This window comes from Corvus cornix, chromosome 3, assembly GCF_000738735.6.
Source record: "Corvus cornix cornix isolate S_Up_H32 chromosome 3, ASM73873v5, whole genome shotgun sequence".
In the NCBI taxonomy this organism is placed as follows: domain Eukaryota; kingdom Metazoa; phylum Chordata; class Aves; order Passeriformes; family Corvidae; genus Corvus; species Corvus cornix.
This window is the reverse complement of record NC_047056.1, coordinates 12,106,495-12,126,872: the sequence shown is the minus strand read 5'-3', so window position 1 is coordinate 12,126,872 and position 20,378 is coordinate 12,106,495. Positions and strand designations below refer to the sequence as shown.

The 20,378-nt window shown below is 45.3% G+C and overlaps 1 protein-coding gene across 2 annotated transcripts; it reads left to right on the top strand.

Moving 5' to 3' along the window:
- Positions 1-1,531: 1,531 nt before the first annotated feature.
- DHX57 (DExH-box helicase 57) lies at positions 1,532-19,149 on the top strand. 2 transcript variants are annotated; one of them, XM_010411055.4, is made up of 24 exons: positions 1,532-1,577; positions 3,364-3,566; positions 4,283-4,435; positions 4,722-4,886; positions 5,482-6,284; positions 7,640-7,836; positions 7,977-8,098; positions 8,346-8,541; positions 9,300-9,424; positions 10,530-10,663; positions 11,403-11,457; positions 11,754-11,950; positions 12,424-12,540; positions 12,851-12,947; positions 13,411-13,584; positions 14,135-14,335; positions 14,771-15,047; positions 15,604-15,699; positions 15,799-15,882; positions 16,002-16,139; positions 16,586-16,660; positions 17,081-17,215; positions 17,810-18,010; positions 18,103-19,149. In XM_010411055.4, the coding sequence occupies exons 2-24, from the start codon at positions 3,373-3,375 to the stop codon at positions 18,244-18,246; spliced, it is 4,080 nt and encodes a 1,359-aa protein (XP_010409357.2). In that variant the 5' UTR covers positions 1,532-1,577; positions 3,364-3,372; the 3' UTR covers positions 18,247-19,149. The 2 variants fall into 2 exon arrangements, with proteins under 2 accessions (XP_010409357.2, XP_010409359.2); XM_010411057.4 differs by having other exon boundaries at positions 1,547-1,577; positions 3,367-3,566.
- The last annotated feature ends 1,229 nt before the right edge of the window (positions 19,150-20,378 follow it).

Sequence of the window (20,378 nt, the reverse complement as noted above, 5' to 3'; positions counted from 1 at the left end):
GCCCTAGCAAAGGAGCTGAAAGGACAGGCTCCTAAATTAACAGAAGCTCTCTGGAAGATGCTGCTACCTCTGGAGTCAAGGACTAGGGACAGAGGACACAGCTTTTTTTTTTTTTTTTTTTTTTTTTGAGCTGACTATTTCAGAAGCAAAACACAAGAAAATCGAACAGAATTGACTGTTCCCCTCAAGCACAAACTCAGGTGTCCTTTTGCAGTCCCCCTCTAGAAAATGAGAATAGTGGACACGTATTTTCACTTCAAGACAAGAAGGCAAAACCCCATGAGATCATGCAATGCATTTCTTCTGCTGCAGAGAGCCACTTCACCCAGAGCTGACTCTCCATCTCCTGTGGAGGCTGTTCCCAGAGGTGAGTCTGTGGAGCATGTAAGCCCTGCTGGAGCAGGCACCTTTGGGTGGCACGGAGTGTGAGCCAACAGCAGTCCTATGAACCACTCTTCCCATTGTGGGGGTGGTGGGGAGCTGGCACGGGGCAGAGTAGACCCAAATGGACCGTCAAGGTGGTTGCCGTGGCCACCATCTGCAGAAGGACCCTGAGGAAACACCCCCATGGCTGGTGTTGTCTGTTTGGGTTGGGAACTGTGTTAGTTCTTATACAGCCAAACCAGTGTGAAAGATTTATTCTTTTTCTTTCATGGTAGTTTTCTGCTTTAAACGCCAACCCGGTACAGGTTGCCTGGAGGGGTTGTGGAGTCTCCATCCATGGAGTCAAGAGCAGCCAAGATGTGCTGCAGGGCAGCTGTCATAGGTGACCCTGTGTGTGCAGGGATCTGCAGAGGGGCCTCCCCACCTCAGTGACGCAGCTTTGGGGTCTCTTGTCACTTATGTCACCTTCACTCTGAAACTGGCATAGCCTTCCTCCCTTTTAATCACACACATTCAGTTTTGACTGACACCCAGTAGTGAAGGTTGGGGAAGACCTCCAAGACCACTGAGTTCAGTCATTAACCCAACACTGTCAAGCCCACAAACAACCCATGTCCCCAAGTGCTACGCATCAGGGTTTTCTTAACACTTCCAAGGATGGTGATTCCCTGGACTGCCTGTCCCAATGCCTGGCCACTCTTTCCATGAACACGTTTCCTAATATCCAATCTAAACTTTCCCTGGCACAACTTGAGGACGTTTGCTCTCGTCCTGTCACTTGTAACCTGGGAGAAGAGGCTGACCCCCACCTGGCTACTCCTGTCGGGGAGTTGTAGCTGTAAAATCCCCCTCCGCCTCCTTTTCTCCAGGCCGAGCCCTCCCAGCTCCCTCAGTAACTTGTGGGTTGGTGTAGCAAGCACCGACAAGATTTTCAACCATCGTCATTGTCTTCACTTGGGAATACGAGAGATACTTTAAAAACCAGCATGCCTGTTGAGAAACAGACACCCGGTGTCACTCTTACAGCCACACACATACAGATATTCAAACGCACAGCAGCTTACAGCCACACGTAATTCTCAGCGCCGGGCGCTGCGTGAGGGGAGCGGGGCGGGGCGGGCGGAGGTGCCGTGGCCCGGAAGGGAAACGCCGCGGATCCGGGTTGGGGAGTCCGGGAGGTACCGGGCAGAGAGGTGGGAACGCTGGGGAAAAGGGGTGGTGGAGCCCCCGGAGGGCGTCACGGTTCCGCGGAGAGGAGGGGGGTGCGCGGGGGCTCTGCGAGGGGCGCTGAGGGGAGGTGGGCGGGCAGGGGATGGAGTCCCGGGAACGCAGGGCAGGGAGAGGATTAAGGGTCCCAGGCATCCGTGGAAGGTGTGCGGGGAGGGTGCCGTGGGCAAGTGCGGGAGAAGCCGGCGGAGCTGCTCCGTGCCCGGGGCTCTGTGCTCTGAAATGAGAGGAAGGAGACGTAACCCTGTGTGACAGCGGCCTCGGGGGCGCCTGCCATGCTCGCCTTCCTCCCTCCCGCAGTCTGTCCCGAGCTGGGTCAGCTTGGCTGTGAGCTCCTGTCCAGCCCCGGTGGAGCTCCAGTGCGGAGAGCGGCCACAAAAAGGGGAACTTCTTTCCAAGCCCTTGTTTGGGCTGTTACTTGTGTACGGCCACATCAGTTCTTGTCCTGGCTGTGGAGGTGCCAGTGCAGAGATCCAGGGGATAAGCTGTGGACTGCCCACAGCTGCTGACCTGTCCCTGCAATAGCTTCCCATTAGCAGGAGGTGCAGTAGGAGAATGTGTTAATGTTGGGCCATTCTGTTCCCTGACAACTGCTCAGTCCTAATGGGCTCCTGTCAGCACTGGGAAAGATCCTGCTGTGAGAAGGAGAGGTGGCCTTCTGTTTCCCAACACAAGTCCAGTCACTCCCCTCAGCAGGCTCCACAGAGCGCTCAGCAGCCTGGGCAGCTCCCTGCAGAAGGGAGCTTAATGTTGATGCCATGATGATTTTTTGCCTTTTCTTTTATATACCTTATATATATGCTTTTTATATAGCTTTTATGTATCCTCAGCCCTCTTAGCATGCATACTTGTAATTCCTTAAGTCCAATAACTTAGCATAGTTCTAATATTCTGTTAAGCCCAGAGACCAAACATCCTGGAGGCCTCACAGTTGGGGGCCAGAAAGCCCTACGCTATCCTGAGAAACCAAGGTCCTTTCTAGAACACATCCTGTAAACTAAGATTAGGCCCATCCAGGGGGGAATTCCTCAGGATGGGGTGATATCACGCTATTCATTCAAGCCTCTCATTGAGGAATCTTTGTTAGATATGCTAATTTGCAAGGTCTATAAAATGGCATACGCGATATATCATGTGGGTGCATTTTGGTGCATTCCACCTTGATGAAGTGGTGCACCATAAGGATCCTTACTAAATACTGAAGTAAAAACCCTTTTTCTCTTAACTGTGTCTGGCTCTTAATTTTTAATACCAGGAAAAGGCATCACTGTAAGATAATGTGAAAAAGCATTGTAGCTTCAGCTCCCTTTCCACCTTTTACTCTCAGCCCTGCAAGCTGCTGAGTTAAAAAGCAACAGGGCAGAGGCTGCCCTCTTCTGTGAAATTTCCCTTGAAGGTTTGTCCTGTGGGCTTTCATGTTCAAGAAAATTCCATCAGAGTGGCAGAACTGGGGCCGCCAGGTTAAGCAGCACTGCTGGTAGGGTCATGAAAAGCCAGAGTTTTGTCAAACTTGCAACTTTTGGCTCAGGAATATTACTTATATTTTCTCAAGCCACAGAACTTACTAAACAATGTTCTAGAAGAATATTCTTTGTTGCAGGTGCATACAGACGCACCAACATGCAGATAATCAACACTGGTTTGAGAGGGTGACTTCTCTTGTCACACAGAAAAACAAATAATGTGTGCTCAGACATACACAATGTGCTTAATCACCTTCACAACTGAGGGCTATTTTTTCTCCTTCTTCAGCAGGAGAACATGAGTTGGTTAGGGAGGAAAAGAGGAAAACCCAACAGAGGAGGAGGAAGAGGGAGAGGAGGCAGTGGAAGACGAGGAGGCAGCAGTGGCCATTCAAATAAGCCTCAACTTGGTGGAAGTAGGAAATGTTCGACCAAAATTTGGGACGATGGAGATGATTTTTGTCTCTTTGAGGAACCAAGGCTAGAATCCAGGTATTTCTGTTAATTTGGGGGGGATTGGCATAGAGATGTTTGGGGTACTCTGGGGCATTTGGGATACTCTTTTGGATGTTGGCATTTGTTGGATTGTAGACATTTGGGGCTGGTTTTTGGACGTGTTTGAATATAGAGAAGAGTGAAAGGGTGATGAATGTGTTTCAGTATGAAGCAGTTTTTACATATCTCTTTTGATTAATGTTTTATACATTTTATATGTAGGAAAGTGTTTTATTTTTTAAAGATTAGAACCTCTGATTATCTTCTTTGGTCATAAAGCAATTTCAGGACACTTTTGGTCAGAACACACAAACGCAGGATATTAATTTTTGTGTATTACAAAACAGAAGCTGGGGCATGGAAAATGAGCAGTTTAGAATTAATTTAGTATCCTGTGTGTGTTCTGCCCCATCTAGCTTAGGAATATGTGGTTGTATTGTGGTCTGAGGACAGCTTTACCTAGCAAAGTGTTTAGTAAATAATTCTGGATTTGACATAGGATGCAATACATATATGCATAGTGTGTGCAGATAAAGACACACAAATCCTGGTCACATAAGAGTAAATCCAGCTGAATAATCTGTAGTTGATGGATTTCTCTTATTTTGATTTTCCTGTTTTGAATTACAAATTTGGGCCTTAACATCCCAATTCAATCAAGATCATTTGAGCCAGGCAAATAACTCATGGCTATATCCTGTTTTAATTTTTAGATCAAGTGCCCCTGCCAGAAGAGGAGGGCAAATGAAACAGAGAGCTGAAGCAAGAATGCCTCTGCAGACCATACACATGACATCAGAGAATCAGAGAAGAGTGAAAGAACTTCTTCAAGAGCTGCAAGGGCAGGAGCTGGCTCCTGAATCAGAGTTAGTTTAAATGGAGGCACTACTCCAGCTCTTCTAGATGAGCATGCTTTAGCAGGCATACTGTTATAAATGAGAACAGTATTTTTTCCCTTAACTTTAAATTATATTTCAAATCCTATGGTTTTGACTCTGCTTTGTTCTGTTATTCTGTTTTGTTATTAACTCTGGGGAAGGGACAGCCAAGTCTTCCTTTTAAATGAAGGATTTAAAATGCCAAAGGCAGAGTTTTATGCCTACTCAACAGTTTAATTTTGTTTCATTTTAACTTGATAACTCTATTTATCAGTGTAGCTGGAGAAGATGATGATGAGCCTGATTACCTCGATGATGAACAGTGCTGGTCAACGGAACAGGAATCTTCTGATGTAGTGCCAAGGTTGTCTGCTGAGCCAGCTGAGCATGGAATTGTAGACAGTGAAGTGTCTTCATTTGCTGTGCACAAACTCTCCAGGTGATTTTAATGAATAATTTGTATCCTGAAGAGGTAGATCACTGGTCTTGATACTCTGTAAGCCCTCAGGGCCTGGACTTCCTCTTGACCCTGGGGAGGTTCTGTGTTCAGAATTGACGAGCTGGTATCTCCTACAAATTTAATGCTCAACTAGGTGAATTTAAAATAATGATTTTATGAAAATAAATCTCTCCAGTCTTTTCCAGTGAGGTTTTCCATTCTTTCTTTTATACAGTGAAACAGATATTAGGAAAGCTCAGGGAGCATTGCTGCTATATGTATGTTTCTCCCAAGTAGGTAATATTTCAAAACCTCATAAGTGTTCTTCATCCATTTTACTCAGATGTGAATATTTATTCAATACTTTTGCTTTGTTTGGGAGCATTTTATATGTGACAGCTTTTTCTGAAGAGTTTAATTTCTGTAGTTGAGTGGGGAAATCTAACCCTGTAACTATTACATGCTACATTCTGAGATGTGAGGCAGTGCCATACACGCTCCCTTACTGTGAGCCTAATCAAGCAGATCTGTGATTATTTTGCTTCATATGAACCTCTCACTCAGTTGTTGCCCTGTTTTCTCTGTTTTGGTGCAGGTATGGTTTTGACTGTGAGCGCTGCAGGGCAGTGCTCAGATCCTGCAATGGTAATATTGGGGCATCATTGGAGTATTTGCTGTTGCAGTGCTTCTCTGAAAGGTATGGAGAGAAGATGCAGGTTTCTGCAGCAGCTGCTGAAGCCAGTCAGGAGGAATGTTTAGAACAGAGGCAAGAAGAAGCTTTTGTTCTCCGGTCAATCTATGGAGAAAAATTTGTAGAAAGGATTAAAAATCGTGTTTGGACTTTTAGTTTGGAATTGGACTACCTAGCACACAGGCTCAGCAAATCTAAACAAAAAGGTACAAGGGACACAGCAAAACAGACTTCAAAGGAAATATGTAAATTTTATCTCCAAGGAGGCTGCAGGTTTGGTTCAAAATGCAGATTTAGACATGAATTCCCTCCAGACCATCCACTAAACGCATCCAAGAACTCTGTAGATGATGCTCATCTCAGACACAGTGATGGTCCCATATACGAACTTGAAGTAAGATTTCCTGACGAAAACAAGTATCCTCTTCAGGCACCTCTTGTGGCATTTTACTCCACTGATGAGAGCCTGCCTCTTGCTTGTCGTCTGCACATTGCTGAATTCCTCTTTGGAAAGGCCTTGGCAGCTGCAGAGTCTCATGAGCCAGTGGTGTACACCTTGGTGACTTGCTTGGAAGATGAACACGAGGTCAGTGAGTTACTGAGCAATACTCAGCACAAGTTCAGTGTTCCTCCTGTGTGCCTGCCGGCAGCACCTCCGGTAAAGCCACAGACAGAGAGTGCACCTGCTTCAAATCAACAACCTGAAGGTACACCAAATCTCCTTTATGGTTTCTGGGCTAAGAACAGTCAGATTTAAAAGAAAAAGAGAGAGAGACAAGGCAGAGCCCCCAGGTCAGCCATCTATTCCAAATCTGTTTCTGGAGATTAAAGTCATATGGTGAGCCCGATCCATGATCTGTCTGTGCCTCAGGAAGTTTCTTCTCTAATCAAGCTGCAGCAGAGAGGTTTTGTGCTGGCCAGAACTGAGTTCAAGGAGCACAGAGTTTGGTTTGGCAGAGTGAGTGATGCCCATTGCCACACAATCAATGAAAGCATTGAGAGATGTGAGCTCACCAGAATGGACCAGAGAAGTGTGCTTGGAAGGGAACAGGGAAGGTTATTTGCAAGCTCTGCTGCATCTGCTACTCATCAATTCAGAAACCTCTTTTTTTAGATTACTTTAAATTACCAACAGCTCCTCAAAATTAACTTAAAAAGGTGGATTTAAGGCTAAGCAAATGTGACAAGTGGTTGTAGAATGTTGTTCAAGGTATTTTTATTTATGCTGGAGCAGACAAGTTGATTTCACAGGGGGAGAGCTGAGGCTGCATCACTTGTGGCAAGGTGACTTTCGAGCTCTCAGTTCCAAAACTACTTTTATCTAAGGCAAGCTTTTTTCAGGACAGTTTTCAAGAACAACTGCATTGAGCTGTAGAGCATGTAAATATGTGACAAATTGTGTTTTTGCTACAGTAAGACAAAGTATTCCATTCTTTAAACAGCTCTGCAGAAAGACAGCTTTGTTCCAGAAACTGAGATTCCAAATAATTTTCTTGAGTTATAAAATATTCCTTATGCTATAAAATACCATATTTAGATGAAAGTAGCCTTAAAACTTTCAAGGGCTGGCTGACAGTCTGAGCAAATCCTGCTTCAGTTGACAGGCAGAGGCACCAAAGTACCTCCAGTTTCAGCTTTGGTTTAAAAGTACTTGGCAGTGACTTAACAATTAAAACTACACTAACTTTTTAGCTGGTGCTACCATCAAAGTTTTGTGCTGCATAGAAGTGGTCGTGTGGTATATTGGAGAGTTGAGCTGAGGCACATGGAAAACATTCAGGAAGGCAAACCACTTAACCATCCTGGCTCACTGTGTGGCCACCCAGACCACAGTGCAGGGGTAGGGACAAGTGGGATGGGGCTGGAGAAGCTGTGGTTGGTTTGGTGAGGTGAGGGCAGGTTTGCTGGTAGCATTGAGCTAAGTGCATCTCAGAAACAGTCCTGCAGACCCTCAGGCCCAGTCTGACAAGGTTCTTTGTTGGGATTGCTGCTGGACCACGTCTCTCTTTCCTGCATTGCCCGTTCCTTACTAATAACAAAACTTTACACTCTCTGTCTCAAGCCTCAACAGTGTCCGAGCCTCAGGAAGAAGAGGTGGTGGCAGAAGTGGAGGAGGAGGATGAAGAGCCTGAACAAGTTGTTGTGGAGAATGAGAGTTATGTGAACTTGAAGAAGAAGCTTTCCAAAAAGTATGATGTGCAGGCGAAGTCTCTGTATAACGAAAATGTTAAAATCTGCGCACAGTTTAGGCAGAGAAAGGTACAATGTGCACAGTGTAGTATCTTTTTTCTTGCTTACTTCAGAGAAATAAGTATTTAAGAGACAAGCTGTTGTTTCAGATGGTTCTATTCCATCCCAGTGGTGTTCTTACTGCTGTGCTGTCTGTTTCTGTGCATCAGTCTTCCAGGCACTTCCAGTCCATGCTGTACGAAAGACAGAAGCTCCCTGCATGGCAAGAGAGAGAAAACATTCTGGGTTTGCTTGAGAGTCACCAAGTTCTTGTTGTGAGTGGCATGACAGGGTAAGAGTGTGATTGCACGTACAGACTTTATGTATCAAAGTATACACAGACAAATGTGAAATATGATCCATGTTCCGGAAAGGTTGGGGTGGTGGCTCATCTGTGACCAGTAACAGCAGTCCTAGGTGAACTTCATGTGAAGGATCACACTAATGAAACAAATTTCCAGTGGAATGCAGTCAATTTATGTGGCTGGAAGATGTTGGATTTGTGGGGTTTTTAATTAATTCCTGATTTTGTTGCGCAGATGTGGGAAAACCACTCAGATTCCTCAGTTTATCTTGGATGCTTCATTGCAAGGGTCTCCAAGCAGAGTTGCAAACATCATCTGCACTCAGCCTCGCAGGATCTCTGCCATTTCTGTGGCTGAACGTGTAGCCAAGGAGAGAACAGAAAGGATTGGACTCACTGTTGGATATCAGATCCGTCTGGAAAGTGTAAAGGTACATATGCATTGCTTGCTGGTTTTCATTTACTCCTGTTAAAATCTGCTTAGTGCTTCTCTAGTGTACAGAATCCCTGCCCTCTACCTGCCATGCAGTGTGATAAGCAAGTGTGTATAATCTGTATTTTATAAAATATTACGAACCACGTTCTATATTTTATTTCATCTCAAGTTGCACAGTTCACTTTGCAGAATGGGAGTGCAGTGTTGTGTCTTGTGGGTTTGCTTTCTGTTGACCAAGGTGAAGGGGTTTGAGAGTGTGAGTAATCCTGCTGTCCTTTGGAAGGCTACTGGCTGCTTTTCTGCCTGTTGCCATTCCCATGTGTCTCCCAAGTGGAGACTGAAGGGTACAGCTACAGTCAGACAGAAATGGGGGCTTGAATCCAAACTGCTGTGTTGGAAGTGAACTTTTGTCTGTGTTGCAGCTGATTGCTTTTTCCAAGAAGTATGCTAAAAAAGAGACTCACCAAATCTTTCTGGGAAGAGAGATCTGAGTTGTTTGTCAGAAAACAATATCCACAGGAAAAGCAATACAGATTTTTTGATATTTAGCAATGCCCCTTGGTAAGAAGCAGGTGTTCTCAGTTTCAGACAAGAAATTAAAGTCCAACAGCCCATCTCCAGCAGGGCTTGCTTGGTCCCTCTCTGTCAAACCTGGCACTGAGCTGAAACCAAATGCTTTACAGCAGCACATATTCTCTTTGCACTATGTTAATTTGCCCAGAGTAAACTGAATGCTTTGTCTTCCCCTTCAAGTCCTCAGCTACCAGGCTCTTGTACTGCACCACTGGTGTGCTGCTGAGAAGGCTGGAAGGAGATCTGACTTTGCAGGGAGTCACTCATGTTATTGTTGATGAAGTTCACGAAAGAACAGAAGAAAGGTAAATAATCTCCTACCCTGTAAGCAAAATGAAGAAACGTAGTCAGAAAGATAAAGGTGGCTGAGGTGCAAGTAACTGATCCTGTGGCAGTAAGATGGGATGGTGGAAGGAGTCTGGGTTTGGGTTCTTGTCTTTGGGCAGTAGGAAATTGTGCTGCAGCAGCTTGTGAGAAAGCACATCTCTCATAAATTGCTGTGCCTCCAGTGTGCCCTCACATTGCAGCGGTGTTGCAAAGAGGTTTTGGATGGGGCTGGAGCGTTAAGTAACTTTTTAACCAGAGCTGTTTGGTTCTTACACTTCCCTTGTTTCAGCTTTTATCAAATACCATAATTCTTCACATGCCTTCTGGGGAATTTTTTTCTCCTGGTGCAGGCTTCAGCAGAGCAAGGGACAAGTGCTCACATTTCCTTCCAGTCTGTAGATTTTACGGGTTCTAGGCAGTCTCATCCTATCCTGCTCTAGCCTCCTGCAGTTTTACCCTACTTACCTCCTGATGACAGACAAAAGATAATGTCTGTCAGTATCCCTGTAAATTAAGTGGTGAGTCAAACACTGCAGTGCAGTGGGTTTCCAGGAGGCTTTATCTGTTACCCAATATTCTGCAGCTCAGGTGGTGTTTTAGCCTTTTAAAAAGGCTTGTGTCTCTCAAGGATTCCTCTTCCTTCTCATTTAAAATCACTTCAGGCCCATCTTTTAGTCATGCCACAAAAGTTGTAAATGTATAGGGAAAAGTACAGTGAGCAGGGAAGAGGGGGTAAGTTTGAGTAACTCTTCCAGTGAAGAGGAGGAGCAAAAAGGAATCATCTGTTACTTTAATTTCTTATCTAACATTCTTGCGTTGTCATTAATATAAGCAATTTGTAAAACTTTTTGTTGTTTAAATGGTTTTGCTAAGTAATCCTGACACTCCAGTAAGGGACAACCAGAAAATAATCAGATTTGCAGATTGCCTTCCCTTAGGCCATTCTGAGAAGCTCATGCTTCTGTGATGGTGTTGCTGTGTTACTGGAGGACACCAGGAGGGTGGACAGAATGGGGAGAAAAACAGAGACTCTGAAAGTTAACACTGAAGACATTCAAATGTTCTTTTGCTTGTTTTCTCCAGTGACTTCCTGCTGCTGGTTTTGAAGGATATAATGGCTCAGAGGCCAGACCTGCGCATTATACTGATGAGTGCCACCCTGAATGCAGAGCTTTTCTCTCAGTACTTCCACTCCTGTCCAATCATTAACATACCAGGTGAAAACCATTCATTTTTATTACCATTCATTGTTTCTGAGAATTGTTTTCAATATTTCTTCTTGCAAAGTGTTTCTCAATTCAATATGAGGATGTGTACAAGAAATACGATTCTGAGGACTCAGAGGAAGAGACTAATGAGATTTAGGAGAGAAAGGACTTGGAAATGCTGATTTTTTGTGCTGTCTGTATACCAGCAGAATTTTCCTCCTCAGAAGGCAATCATTATATGGTATACATGACATGGTTCCCTGGGTTAGTTTCATCACAGCTGAAGGCTCTCCTGTATCCTTGTGAGAAAAGGATCAGTGAGAGGATCCAGCTGGATGTGTACATGTTTAGCCAAATGTGCCTTTTAAATTGCTGAGTTACGCCATGGAGCAGGAGAGGAACATGGATGTGTTCCCATGAGTGTATCAGCCCTTCTCTGCCTGTGTGAGTGCATTGTGCATTTACCATAGAATCCTAGATTGGTTTGGGATGGAAGGGACCTTAGAGGTCATCTAATTTCACCCCCTGCTCAAAGCCCCATCCTAACCTTGAACACTCCATGCTTGGAAGACACCCACTGTTTGTCCTAGCAGAAATTGTGTTGAAGAGTGCAGTGTAGATGAGAGCTGTGAAGCCAGTGTGTGTCATAATAACCTGTATGAAATTACAATAATCGTTGGTCTTTTTCCTCTTTTCTCCATGCTGTTGTGGCATGTGTAGATAGATTTATTCTCGTGTTTCCTTGCAGGTCGAACGTTTCCTGTGGACCAGTTTTTTCTGGAAGATGTGATTGCAATGACAAGGTGTGAAATGATATATTCTCAGATGTATTTGGGTGGTGAGGTTGAGGTTGCAGTTTTGACCTTGAGACTGCAGTAGTTCTGTGCATGTATTTAAAAAGTAAATCCTCTCAGATCTCCCCCATCACCTGCGCTCTTGGAGCTCTAAAGCACATTGACCTTCATATTATCAATGGTTTATACAAAGTTCCTCTCAGACTTACAAAAAAATATTTTTGATAGCCTATCTCTGTGGTTAATTATTAGAAGGAGACTGTTGGGCTTCTTTCCACACCACCAAATGTTCTTCTGCTGTCCAGGTATGTTTTAGAGGACAGCAGTCCCTACAGGCGGAAGGTGAAGCAAGAACAGAATGGGAGACACAAGAGAACTGCATTTGAAGAAGTAGAGGAGGACCTGAGACGTGCTGGCCTTCTGGAAACCACTGACACTGTGGTCAGAGATTCAGACCCAGACCAGAAATTAACTCTGAAGCAGCTCCTTACACGATATAAAGGTGAGCTCCTTCTTAAATTCTGTAAATTGGCACACAGAGAACATGGGATATTAGCACATACTACTGTAAGCTGAATGCTTGTCTGTAATTCAGAGTTTTGCACTTGTGAAGTTCTAGATGAGAAACTTCCTGCCAGTTTAAAAAAAAAAAATAAAGAGAACCCATTGTTCTGTTAAACTACAGCAAACACTTTGGCTGAAACCAGTTCTTAGCATCTGAAAATGGACAATTTTCAGCTACTGTCTCTTTCCATCCCTTTTCAGAGGCCTTGCTAGTTCCACTTTCCTCTCTGTATCTGTTCTTGCTGGAGCAGCTTTGCTTGAGGCACAGCATGGATCTGCCCTCTTCAGGTCTAAGCCAGGTGCTCTTTAAACTAAGCTGTGACTGGTTGTGCAGCCACACTGGTTCCATACATCCACAGATGTTTTTTACAAGACATGGATTTACTGTGTGTTTTATTTCTCTTTTCCCAGGGGTTAGCAAGGCAGTGTTGAAAACAATGTCTGTCATGGACTTGGACAAAGTTAATCTGGAATTAATTGAAGCCTTGCTGGAATGGATAGTTGCTGGCAGACATTCATACCCCCCAGGTAATTTCATTGTCCTTGGGAGATAAATGAAAGAAGATTCTTGGAAGCTTCTTTTACAGCCCAAAACTAATGATTTGCATGCAGAGTTTCTGACTATGTTTGAAAAAACAAATTTCTGGTTGACTTACAAAGCTTGTGATATGCATTGGAAAGGGAAGGTGAGAAATTGTCTACTTTGGAAAGTCTTCTGTGAAGGACTGTTACAGCCTGTGTGCTTTTTTTGGTACAATAATTGCACATTAATAAAATATTGTGCTATCCTTTCTGTTGAGTGATGTTTTAATTTTTTTTTTTTAATCTACATATGTAGGTGCTGTGTTGATATTTTTGCCTGGCCTAGCAGAAATCAAGATGCTTTATGAACAGCTTCAGTCTAATGCTCTTTTTAATAACAGGCACAGCAAGAGGTAAGGCAGAAAAGCTCCAAAAGTGTCAGTCTTTACCCATAAATAAAGAGTCGTTTCCTGCACAAAGCCTGCCTTTGTCCAGGGATAAATAAGCTTTATTGAATGTGTGAGCTGACTCCAGTCAGGGTAATTCCTTTTCTACTGTCTTACTGTCTTGCTCCTTTTGTTTTTCCTCCTCAGCTCAGGAAGGTCAGTTGTTGAAGTTCTCCGAGACTGTAGTGAGGAGTGCTTTCTTTCCATTTTGTGCTCTGCATGATCCAGGCTGCTGAAATCTCAGCCCTTGATTTGTATCAGAATGTTTGCTGAGTTACATTCAGCTGTGGTTGCATTTGGCCTTGGATTGTTACAAGGAGAAATAACACTCTGGACAGTGTCTAGTGAGGCGCAAGTGTGTGCAGGCAGATTGTTCCCAAGAGGGAATAGGCTGGAGATGCCCTGACATGTTGTCCTATTGTCCTTGCAGGTGTGTGGTGTATCCACTTCATTCCTCACTGTCCAGTGAAGAACAGCAGTCTGTGTTCCTCAGGCCCCCTGCAGGAGTTACCAAAATCATCATCTCTACCAACATTGCAGAGACATCTGTCACCATCGATGACGTGGTCTATGTGATTGACTCTGGAAAAATGAAAGAGAAAAGGTACTGGCATTCTTTCCTCTGGGTTTTGTAGGCTGGGAAACTGTTTTATGCCTTGAGATTTCCAAAGAGCTGGGAAAAACTGGAAGGAAACTTGGTCTGTAGAAAGCTGCTACAAGGTGGAGAAAGCCAGTCTAAACTCAGATCCAAGTGCAGGGGTGGGAATTGTATCCATTCAGAAATCGGCAGCATCTGCCTGCTCAGCCTCCAGCCTGTTCTCTGTGCACTCATGAATACTCACTTTTTACAAGGGCAGGTGATAGGACAGGGGGTAAAATGGCTTCAGATTGAAAGAGGGCAGGTTTAGATTGGATATTAAGAAATTCTTTATTGTGGTGAGGCACTGGCACAGGTTGCCCAGAGAAGCTGTGGCTGCCCCATCCCTGGAAGGGTTCAAGGCCAGGTTGGACAGGGCTCTGAGCAACTTGCTCTAGTGGAAACTGTCCCTGCATGTTGCAGGGGGAAGTTGGAATTGGATGATCTTCACAGTCCCTTCCAACCCAAACCATTCTGTGGCTCTGTGAATACAAGCCTGTCTCTTGCTCTCCTGTAGGTATGACCCAGGCAAAGGAATGGAAAGTCTGGAGGACACCTTTGTGTCCAAGGCCAATGCTCTGCAAAGGAAAGGGCGGGCAGGACGTGTGGCCTCGGGCGTCTGCTTCCATCTCTTCAGCAGCCACCACTACAACCATCAGCTTGTAAAACAACAGCTGCCAGAAATACAGAGAGTGCCCTTGGAGCAGCTGTGTCTAAGGTGAGCTGTTGTGTTTCTTGAAGAAGCCTGCGTGCAGGATGTTGTTCCTTTGCTGCAGGGAGCTCCTGCCACAACCTGCATCAAGCACCACCATCATGCAAACGTTAAAGCAAGAGGCCTTCCTATCCCTGCTGCACACTTTGTACTGAAAGGAAACAAAGCAGCACAAATTATATTTTTGCAGTAAAAACTTTATTTCAAACCATAGCATGGCTAAATACAAGTCTGTTCTTACAGACTCACTGTTCCACATTGCTCCCTGACTTCAGCTTTGCCATATAAGCCCCCTTCTAGGGAGTGTGCTCTTCAAAGCATGTTTTCTGTTGGGTTTTTTCTTTGTTTCTACAAAACCTTGCTTTTTTAATCCTGTATATGGAACTAAGCTGCTTTTTTTCTTTGTTTTTTCTTTTTCACGTTCCCTCCCCCTCTCTTAAGAATTAAGATTCTGGAGATGTTTTCTGAGCAGAGTCTTCACTCTGTCTTATCACGACTGATCGAGCCCCCTAGGACTGAGTCTTTGCAGGCATCGAAGGTGCGACTGCAGGACCTGGGAGCGCTAACTCCGGATGAAAAGCTCACCCCTCTGGGATACCACTTGGCTTCACTGCCTGTGGATGTCAGGATTGGCAAACTCATGCTGTTTGGCACCATTTTCCGCTGCCTGGATCCTGCATTGACCATAGCAGCCAGCCTGGCCTTTAAGTCACCTTTTGTAAGTATTCTTAACCCAAGGGCTGTGTTTTTGTGCAGCAGCAAAATGCTGTTGAGACTTGCAGCATGCTACACTTGAGTATTTTAATTCTTTTTAGCCTACATTTTTTATGTGTTAATGCAGAGCTTGTTAAAACAGTCCAGTTACAAGCAGAAGTTCAAAACCATGTGGCAGCAGCAAGAATGGTGTTTATGTACAGTAGAAACTGAATATTATTTTCAATTTTTAGCTAAGAAGTGCAGACATTTTGTCTGAATTCGGTGTGAAAATTAGTGGTAAAATAAATTGTGAAACAGAGATAATGATGGAGCTGACACGTCTGAGCTGTGAATGCAGAGGTCACTTTGGATCTCAGTTTGTGTCTCCACTGTCACTTTGGCTTTTTAAATCAAGTGCTTCTTTGAATACCTCATATTTTCTGTTGTCCATAGGGAAAACTCCCGTTCTGAGCTGTGAGCTGCTGTGAAAATACCAAAGAGAATGTGCCATGTGGCTCTAGAATGGCTTGTCCAAGTGGTGAGGGGAAGAACACACTAACCTGTTACTGCCTGTCTAGGTGTCACCATGGGATAAAAGGGAAGAAGCAAACAAAAAGAAGCTGGAGTTTGCAGTAGGAAACAGTGACTACCTGGCTCTTCTCCAGGCCTATAAGGTGAGTTAAAACTCAGTAGCCTCTCTCAGGGTTTTGGGATGTGTTTGAAATTCAAGTGGAAATGTTTTATTAAAGGCTTCCTCCCATCCTCTCAATCAGGGATGGCGTTTAAGTATCAAAGAGGGCTCTCAAGCAAGCTACAACTACTGCAGGGAGAACTTTCTGTCAGGAAGAGTTCTTCAGGTAAGTCAGTGTTTGTGGCCTGGCACAGGGTCTGGCAGTCCCAGTGAGGGAAATAAGCCACTGGGGCAGACTGGTCCCACTGGGTGTGGCAGCCATCACCACCCTCTGTCTGTTTGTAGGAGATTGCCAGTCTGAAGAGGCAGTTTGCAGAGCTGCTTTCTGACATTGGCTTTGTGAAGGAGGGATTGAGAGCCAGGGATATTGAGAAGAAGTGGTCCCAAGGAGGCGATGGTGTGTTGGATGCCACAGGAGAGGAGGTAATTCACTGCATTTCATCAGTGCTTCCAAATGCTGCTGCAGTTTTTCATGTCTTCAGAAAGACTGGGGCCAGAGATCTCCTGGGGTTGTGTGATGATCAGGGTGATGAGGGTTTGGTAGTTGTAGGATTTTCCTGTGCATTGGCCGACTTGTGCTTGCTTTCTCTCGGGTGCAAGCCACTTTGTAGCCAGATGTCAAAGAACAATTCAGCTGGGCACTAACTGCACCAGGACATGGTGGCCAGTTTGTTCCATTCACAGCTGGGGGAAACACAGCCCAGGTCCAGCCTGAGGCCTCAGGAGCAGTGACTTGTCCTCCTCTATAAAGTACAGGAGTGCAACTATAAAAGTGAACCAGTTTCAGGAATTCAGTCATTCCTGGAGCAGGGCTTTACCTTTACACACTGAACTGTAGGATCCCTAATGCTGCCCTATTGATTTCACAGGCAAATTCGAATGCAGAGAACATCAAGCTGATCTCAGCTATGTTGTGTGCTGCACTGTATCCCAATGTTGTCCAGGTAAAAGAATGCTTTTTCATTTTTCCTTCTTCTGTCTAGCATATCCACACAGGCTGCTTTCATTTGGGCTCAGTGTGGCAGTCTTGAGCCTGGCTTAGGTTGCCAAAGATTGCTGCTTATACTGTCAAAGATGAGCAGAGCTCCAGTTTGTATTGCTTGAGACTGCTGCTGTTCCTGCAGGCTGATGGCAGTGTCACACACAAGCCAGCAGCAAATATTAGGAAGCCACTTAAAATTACACCTTTTTAGAAGGCTGAGGTTACAAAGGAAGTCAGGCTTAGACAGCACCTGGAGTGTAGTACCTGTCTCCAGTGACTTGACATGTTACTACAGAATTTCTGTTCGTGAAAAATTTAAAACATAAAGTTAAAAGGTTTTCTGGTGCAGCAGATTTTTATAACCTTTTTTCTTACCATACAGGTGAAAAAGCCAGAGGGTAAATACCAGAAGACCAGTACAGGAGCAGTCAAAATGCAACCAAAAGCAGAAGAGCTGAAGTTTGTTACTAAAAATGATGGTTATGTTCATATTCATCCTTCGTCTGTAAATTATCAGGTCAGGATTTTTTTTTTCTGCAAAGCATGCTCTTTTTTTATAAAAGAAATCACCTTTGCTTGAGTATTTAAAATTACAGTGAGGATCCCTATTGATGTTTAAAATAAAAAGTCTTAATGATTGAACAGTCCTGTGATAGGATTGTAAATAATGGTGCATTCCTGAGTTAGGAGTGTCCTCTTGGGCACAAACTCCAGCCTCTGGGGTGGAACTAGTGGCTTCAATAACCTCCGTATTTGTGTTTTCTTAAGCTACACCTGCAAAGTAAAGTTTCAGTTGCAATGCTCCCCTGGTTTCTCCTCAGTATTCATGATTTGTTGACAGATACTTCAGGGACATACCCTGGTTTGTTTCCTTGCTTGAGTCAGCACTGGAGAATTAGCTGATTTCTCACATGTGAAGCAGGAAGGAGCAAGGGATAACTGGCAAAGTTGTTGGCAGCTCTTATGGGTCACAGAGGGTCTGTTAGTGATGCAGGTGCACTTTAGGCACATTTGCTGCTCTTTGCAGCTGTAGAAGAGGCAGAGGAGGCCTGTGGGGCAGAGACAGGAAGAGCTGTGTCTCTCTGACGAGGCTGTTGTGTCCCTGTCCCAGACCAGGCATTTTGAGAGCCCGTACCTGGTGTACCACGAGAAGATCAAGACGAGCCGCGTGTTCATCCGGGACTGCAGCATGGTGTCCGTGTACCCGCTGGTGCTGCTCGGGGGCGGCCAGGTGCACATGCAGCTGCTCAAGGGGGACTTTGTCATCTCCCTGGATGACGGCTGGATACGGTTTGTGGCTGCCTCTCACCAGGTGAGGAAAAGGAGGGGCTGGCCTGGGAGAGCTGCAGAGCTGTGCTGGAGCTGAGCCTTACCCTTCCCTTTGTGTTTGACCACGTGTGTTAGGTGGCCGAGCTGGTGAAAGAGCTGCGCTGTGAGCTGGACCAGCTGCTGCAGGATAAAATCAAGAATCCCAGCATGGATTTGTGCATGTGCCCCCGTGGCTCTCGGATCATCGGGATGATTGTCAAGCTTGTGACCACGCAGTGACATCAGAACAGCTTTCTGCAGAGAATCACCCATCACCACTGCCTGAGAACAGACCAAGTAACAGCAGTGTCTCAATGTATTTATTGGTCCAAAAGGTGGCATTGACCTCTGAAAGAACAAGCTGGCAGCTGTACAGTTGACAGTTCTGGGGGTTTTTTTCTTTAGTTTGCTTGCTTGTTGAAATTAAGGTGGCTTACAGTAGATTTTGGGAAAATGGCAAATCTTCCAGAAGGCATAGAAACCTCCAAGTAAGAGTGTTTTTTCATGGGACTGTACCCTGGCAGTCATGTTTTCTAGTCACAAAGACACCTACTAGCCAGCTGTTTCTTGTAACAGTCATGTCTGGAGGCAGCATGTGACATAGTGAGCTGCTCCCAAATTGGTTTAAACTCACTTCTACATTTTGACCAAGGCTTTATTGAGGCAGGCAGTTTTGGCTGACCAGGGATCCTCTGTTTACAGTTCAACCCAAAGGCCTTATACAGGTGAGCACCTTTTGATTTGTGTCAAGAGGTTCTGAAATTCAGACATGGTCCTGTGCTGAGGAGACTGTACTGGATCAGAGTGTGCAGTTGGATCAGTGCAGGTTGCTCTGGTGACAGGGTAGAACTGCAGGACAATGTGGACATTTTCCTGCAAAGAGACGCTGTTCCAGCCCTTCCTGCACTGGGAAGAAGTAAAACAGCTAAGATGGGACTGCTGTAGTGCATTAGAATGAATTCTTGGGCAGGTGCCACTGCTAATTGTTAACCTGTTGTGGTATGGGGTAGTCCTGCTGCCACCCTGCACAGCTGGAACCAAGTCCCACTTTTGGAAGCTTTTAGCCAAACTCCTGCTCTGGGGACTGAGCTGCTCTAGTGTGTGGTAAAATGCTGTAGTAATAATGAACTATTATTTCCTCCCTTTGGCCTTGCTTAATTGCAGCGCTGAGCAGTGCTGCAGCCAAGCTGCTTAAATACCCAGTGCCTGAAGTGACAGGACTGGGCTGTCGCCTTTCGTAGTAAAACCAGAGTGAGCATTGCCTCCAGCACCAGTCTGCGGCACAACCTTCAGCCTGAGGAATGATGAGTGGAGGGAGGGCCATTGTTTGGGCAACACTTTGATTTTTTAAAAAAATACACAGGAATGGTTGTAGTTTCACATCAGCACCCCCTCCTGTGAGGAAGATGACAGGAGTACCAAGACCCAACATCCCCAGGCAGAGAAAGGCCACTGCAGCTCTGCTGGGATGGATTAGCCCCAGCTGGCTCCTAAGCACCACAGGGCCACTCCCTCCTCCATTCCACCTCCAGAACCTGGCACTGGGAGGGGGAGGGATGTGAGAAAATTCACAGGCTCAAATAGAGCCAGTTTAAGAAAACAAAAGCAAAAGCCACACACACAGGCACAGCAAAGTGAGGAATTCATTCCCCACTTCCTGTGGGCAGGCAGGTGTTAAGCCACACCAGGAAAGCAGGGTGCTATCCTTCCTAACACTGACTTGGGAAGACAAGCCCTCTCACTGCCCATCCCTTCCCCCAGCTGTAGATGCTGCCATGATGTCCTTTGCTCCCTTGGGATCAGCTCTCCCAGCTGTGTCCCCTCTCAGGGCATCGGGTGAGCAGCAGGAAAGCCTTGACTCTGTGAGCACTGCTCAGCAATAATGAAAACAGCCCCAATTACCAAATTTCCAGCACCCAGCCTTCTCTTGGCTATCATGAAGAAAAAGAACTGTGTCCCAGCCAAAACCAGCACAACTGCAGAAGGCTGAAGGCTTTGAAGTCAAAAGTACCTGGCACTCCGCTTTCCTTGCTACTCTGATAACAGCCATTATCAGCTGCAAAGATAAATCAAATTGGCAAATTTTATTAAATCTCTCAGTAACCTATCCATGAGAGATGGGGGCACTCTGGTTTCCCAAAGCAACCACCAATCAGGACAGCAGCAAGGCCCTTCCGTGGGCACACTTCACTGCCAGGATGGAACCAGGCAGCCAGGGTCAGACAGGAGGAACTTGAGCTCTCACTTCCCCACAGATCTTGCCACTTGACCATGACCTGCAGGTTATGCTGAGGACCTGTCATCTCCACAAAACCCCTACAATTTCCTAGAAAGAGCATGCAAATATATTATCGTTTGCACCACAACTGTGA

Coding starts and splice junctions, on each gene's coding strand:
- DHX57 (XM_010411055.4), top strand. CDS start 3,373: ATGAGTTGGTTAGGGAGGAAAAGAGGAAAACCCAACAGAGGAGGAGGA. Junction 15,048..15,603: donor TGGCCTTTAAGTCACCTTTT/GTAAGTATTCTT, acceptor CTGCCTGTCTAG/GTGTCACCATGGGATAAAAG. Junction 16,661..17,080: donor TGTATCCCAATGTTGTCCAG/GTAAAAGAATGC, acceptor CTTACCATACAG/GTGAAAAAGCCAGAGGGTAA.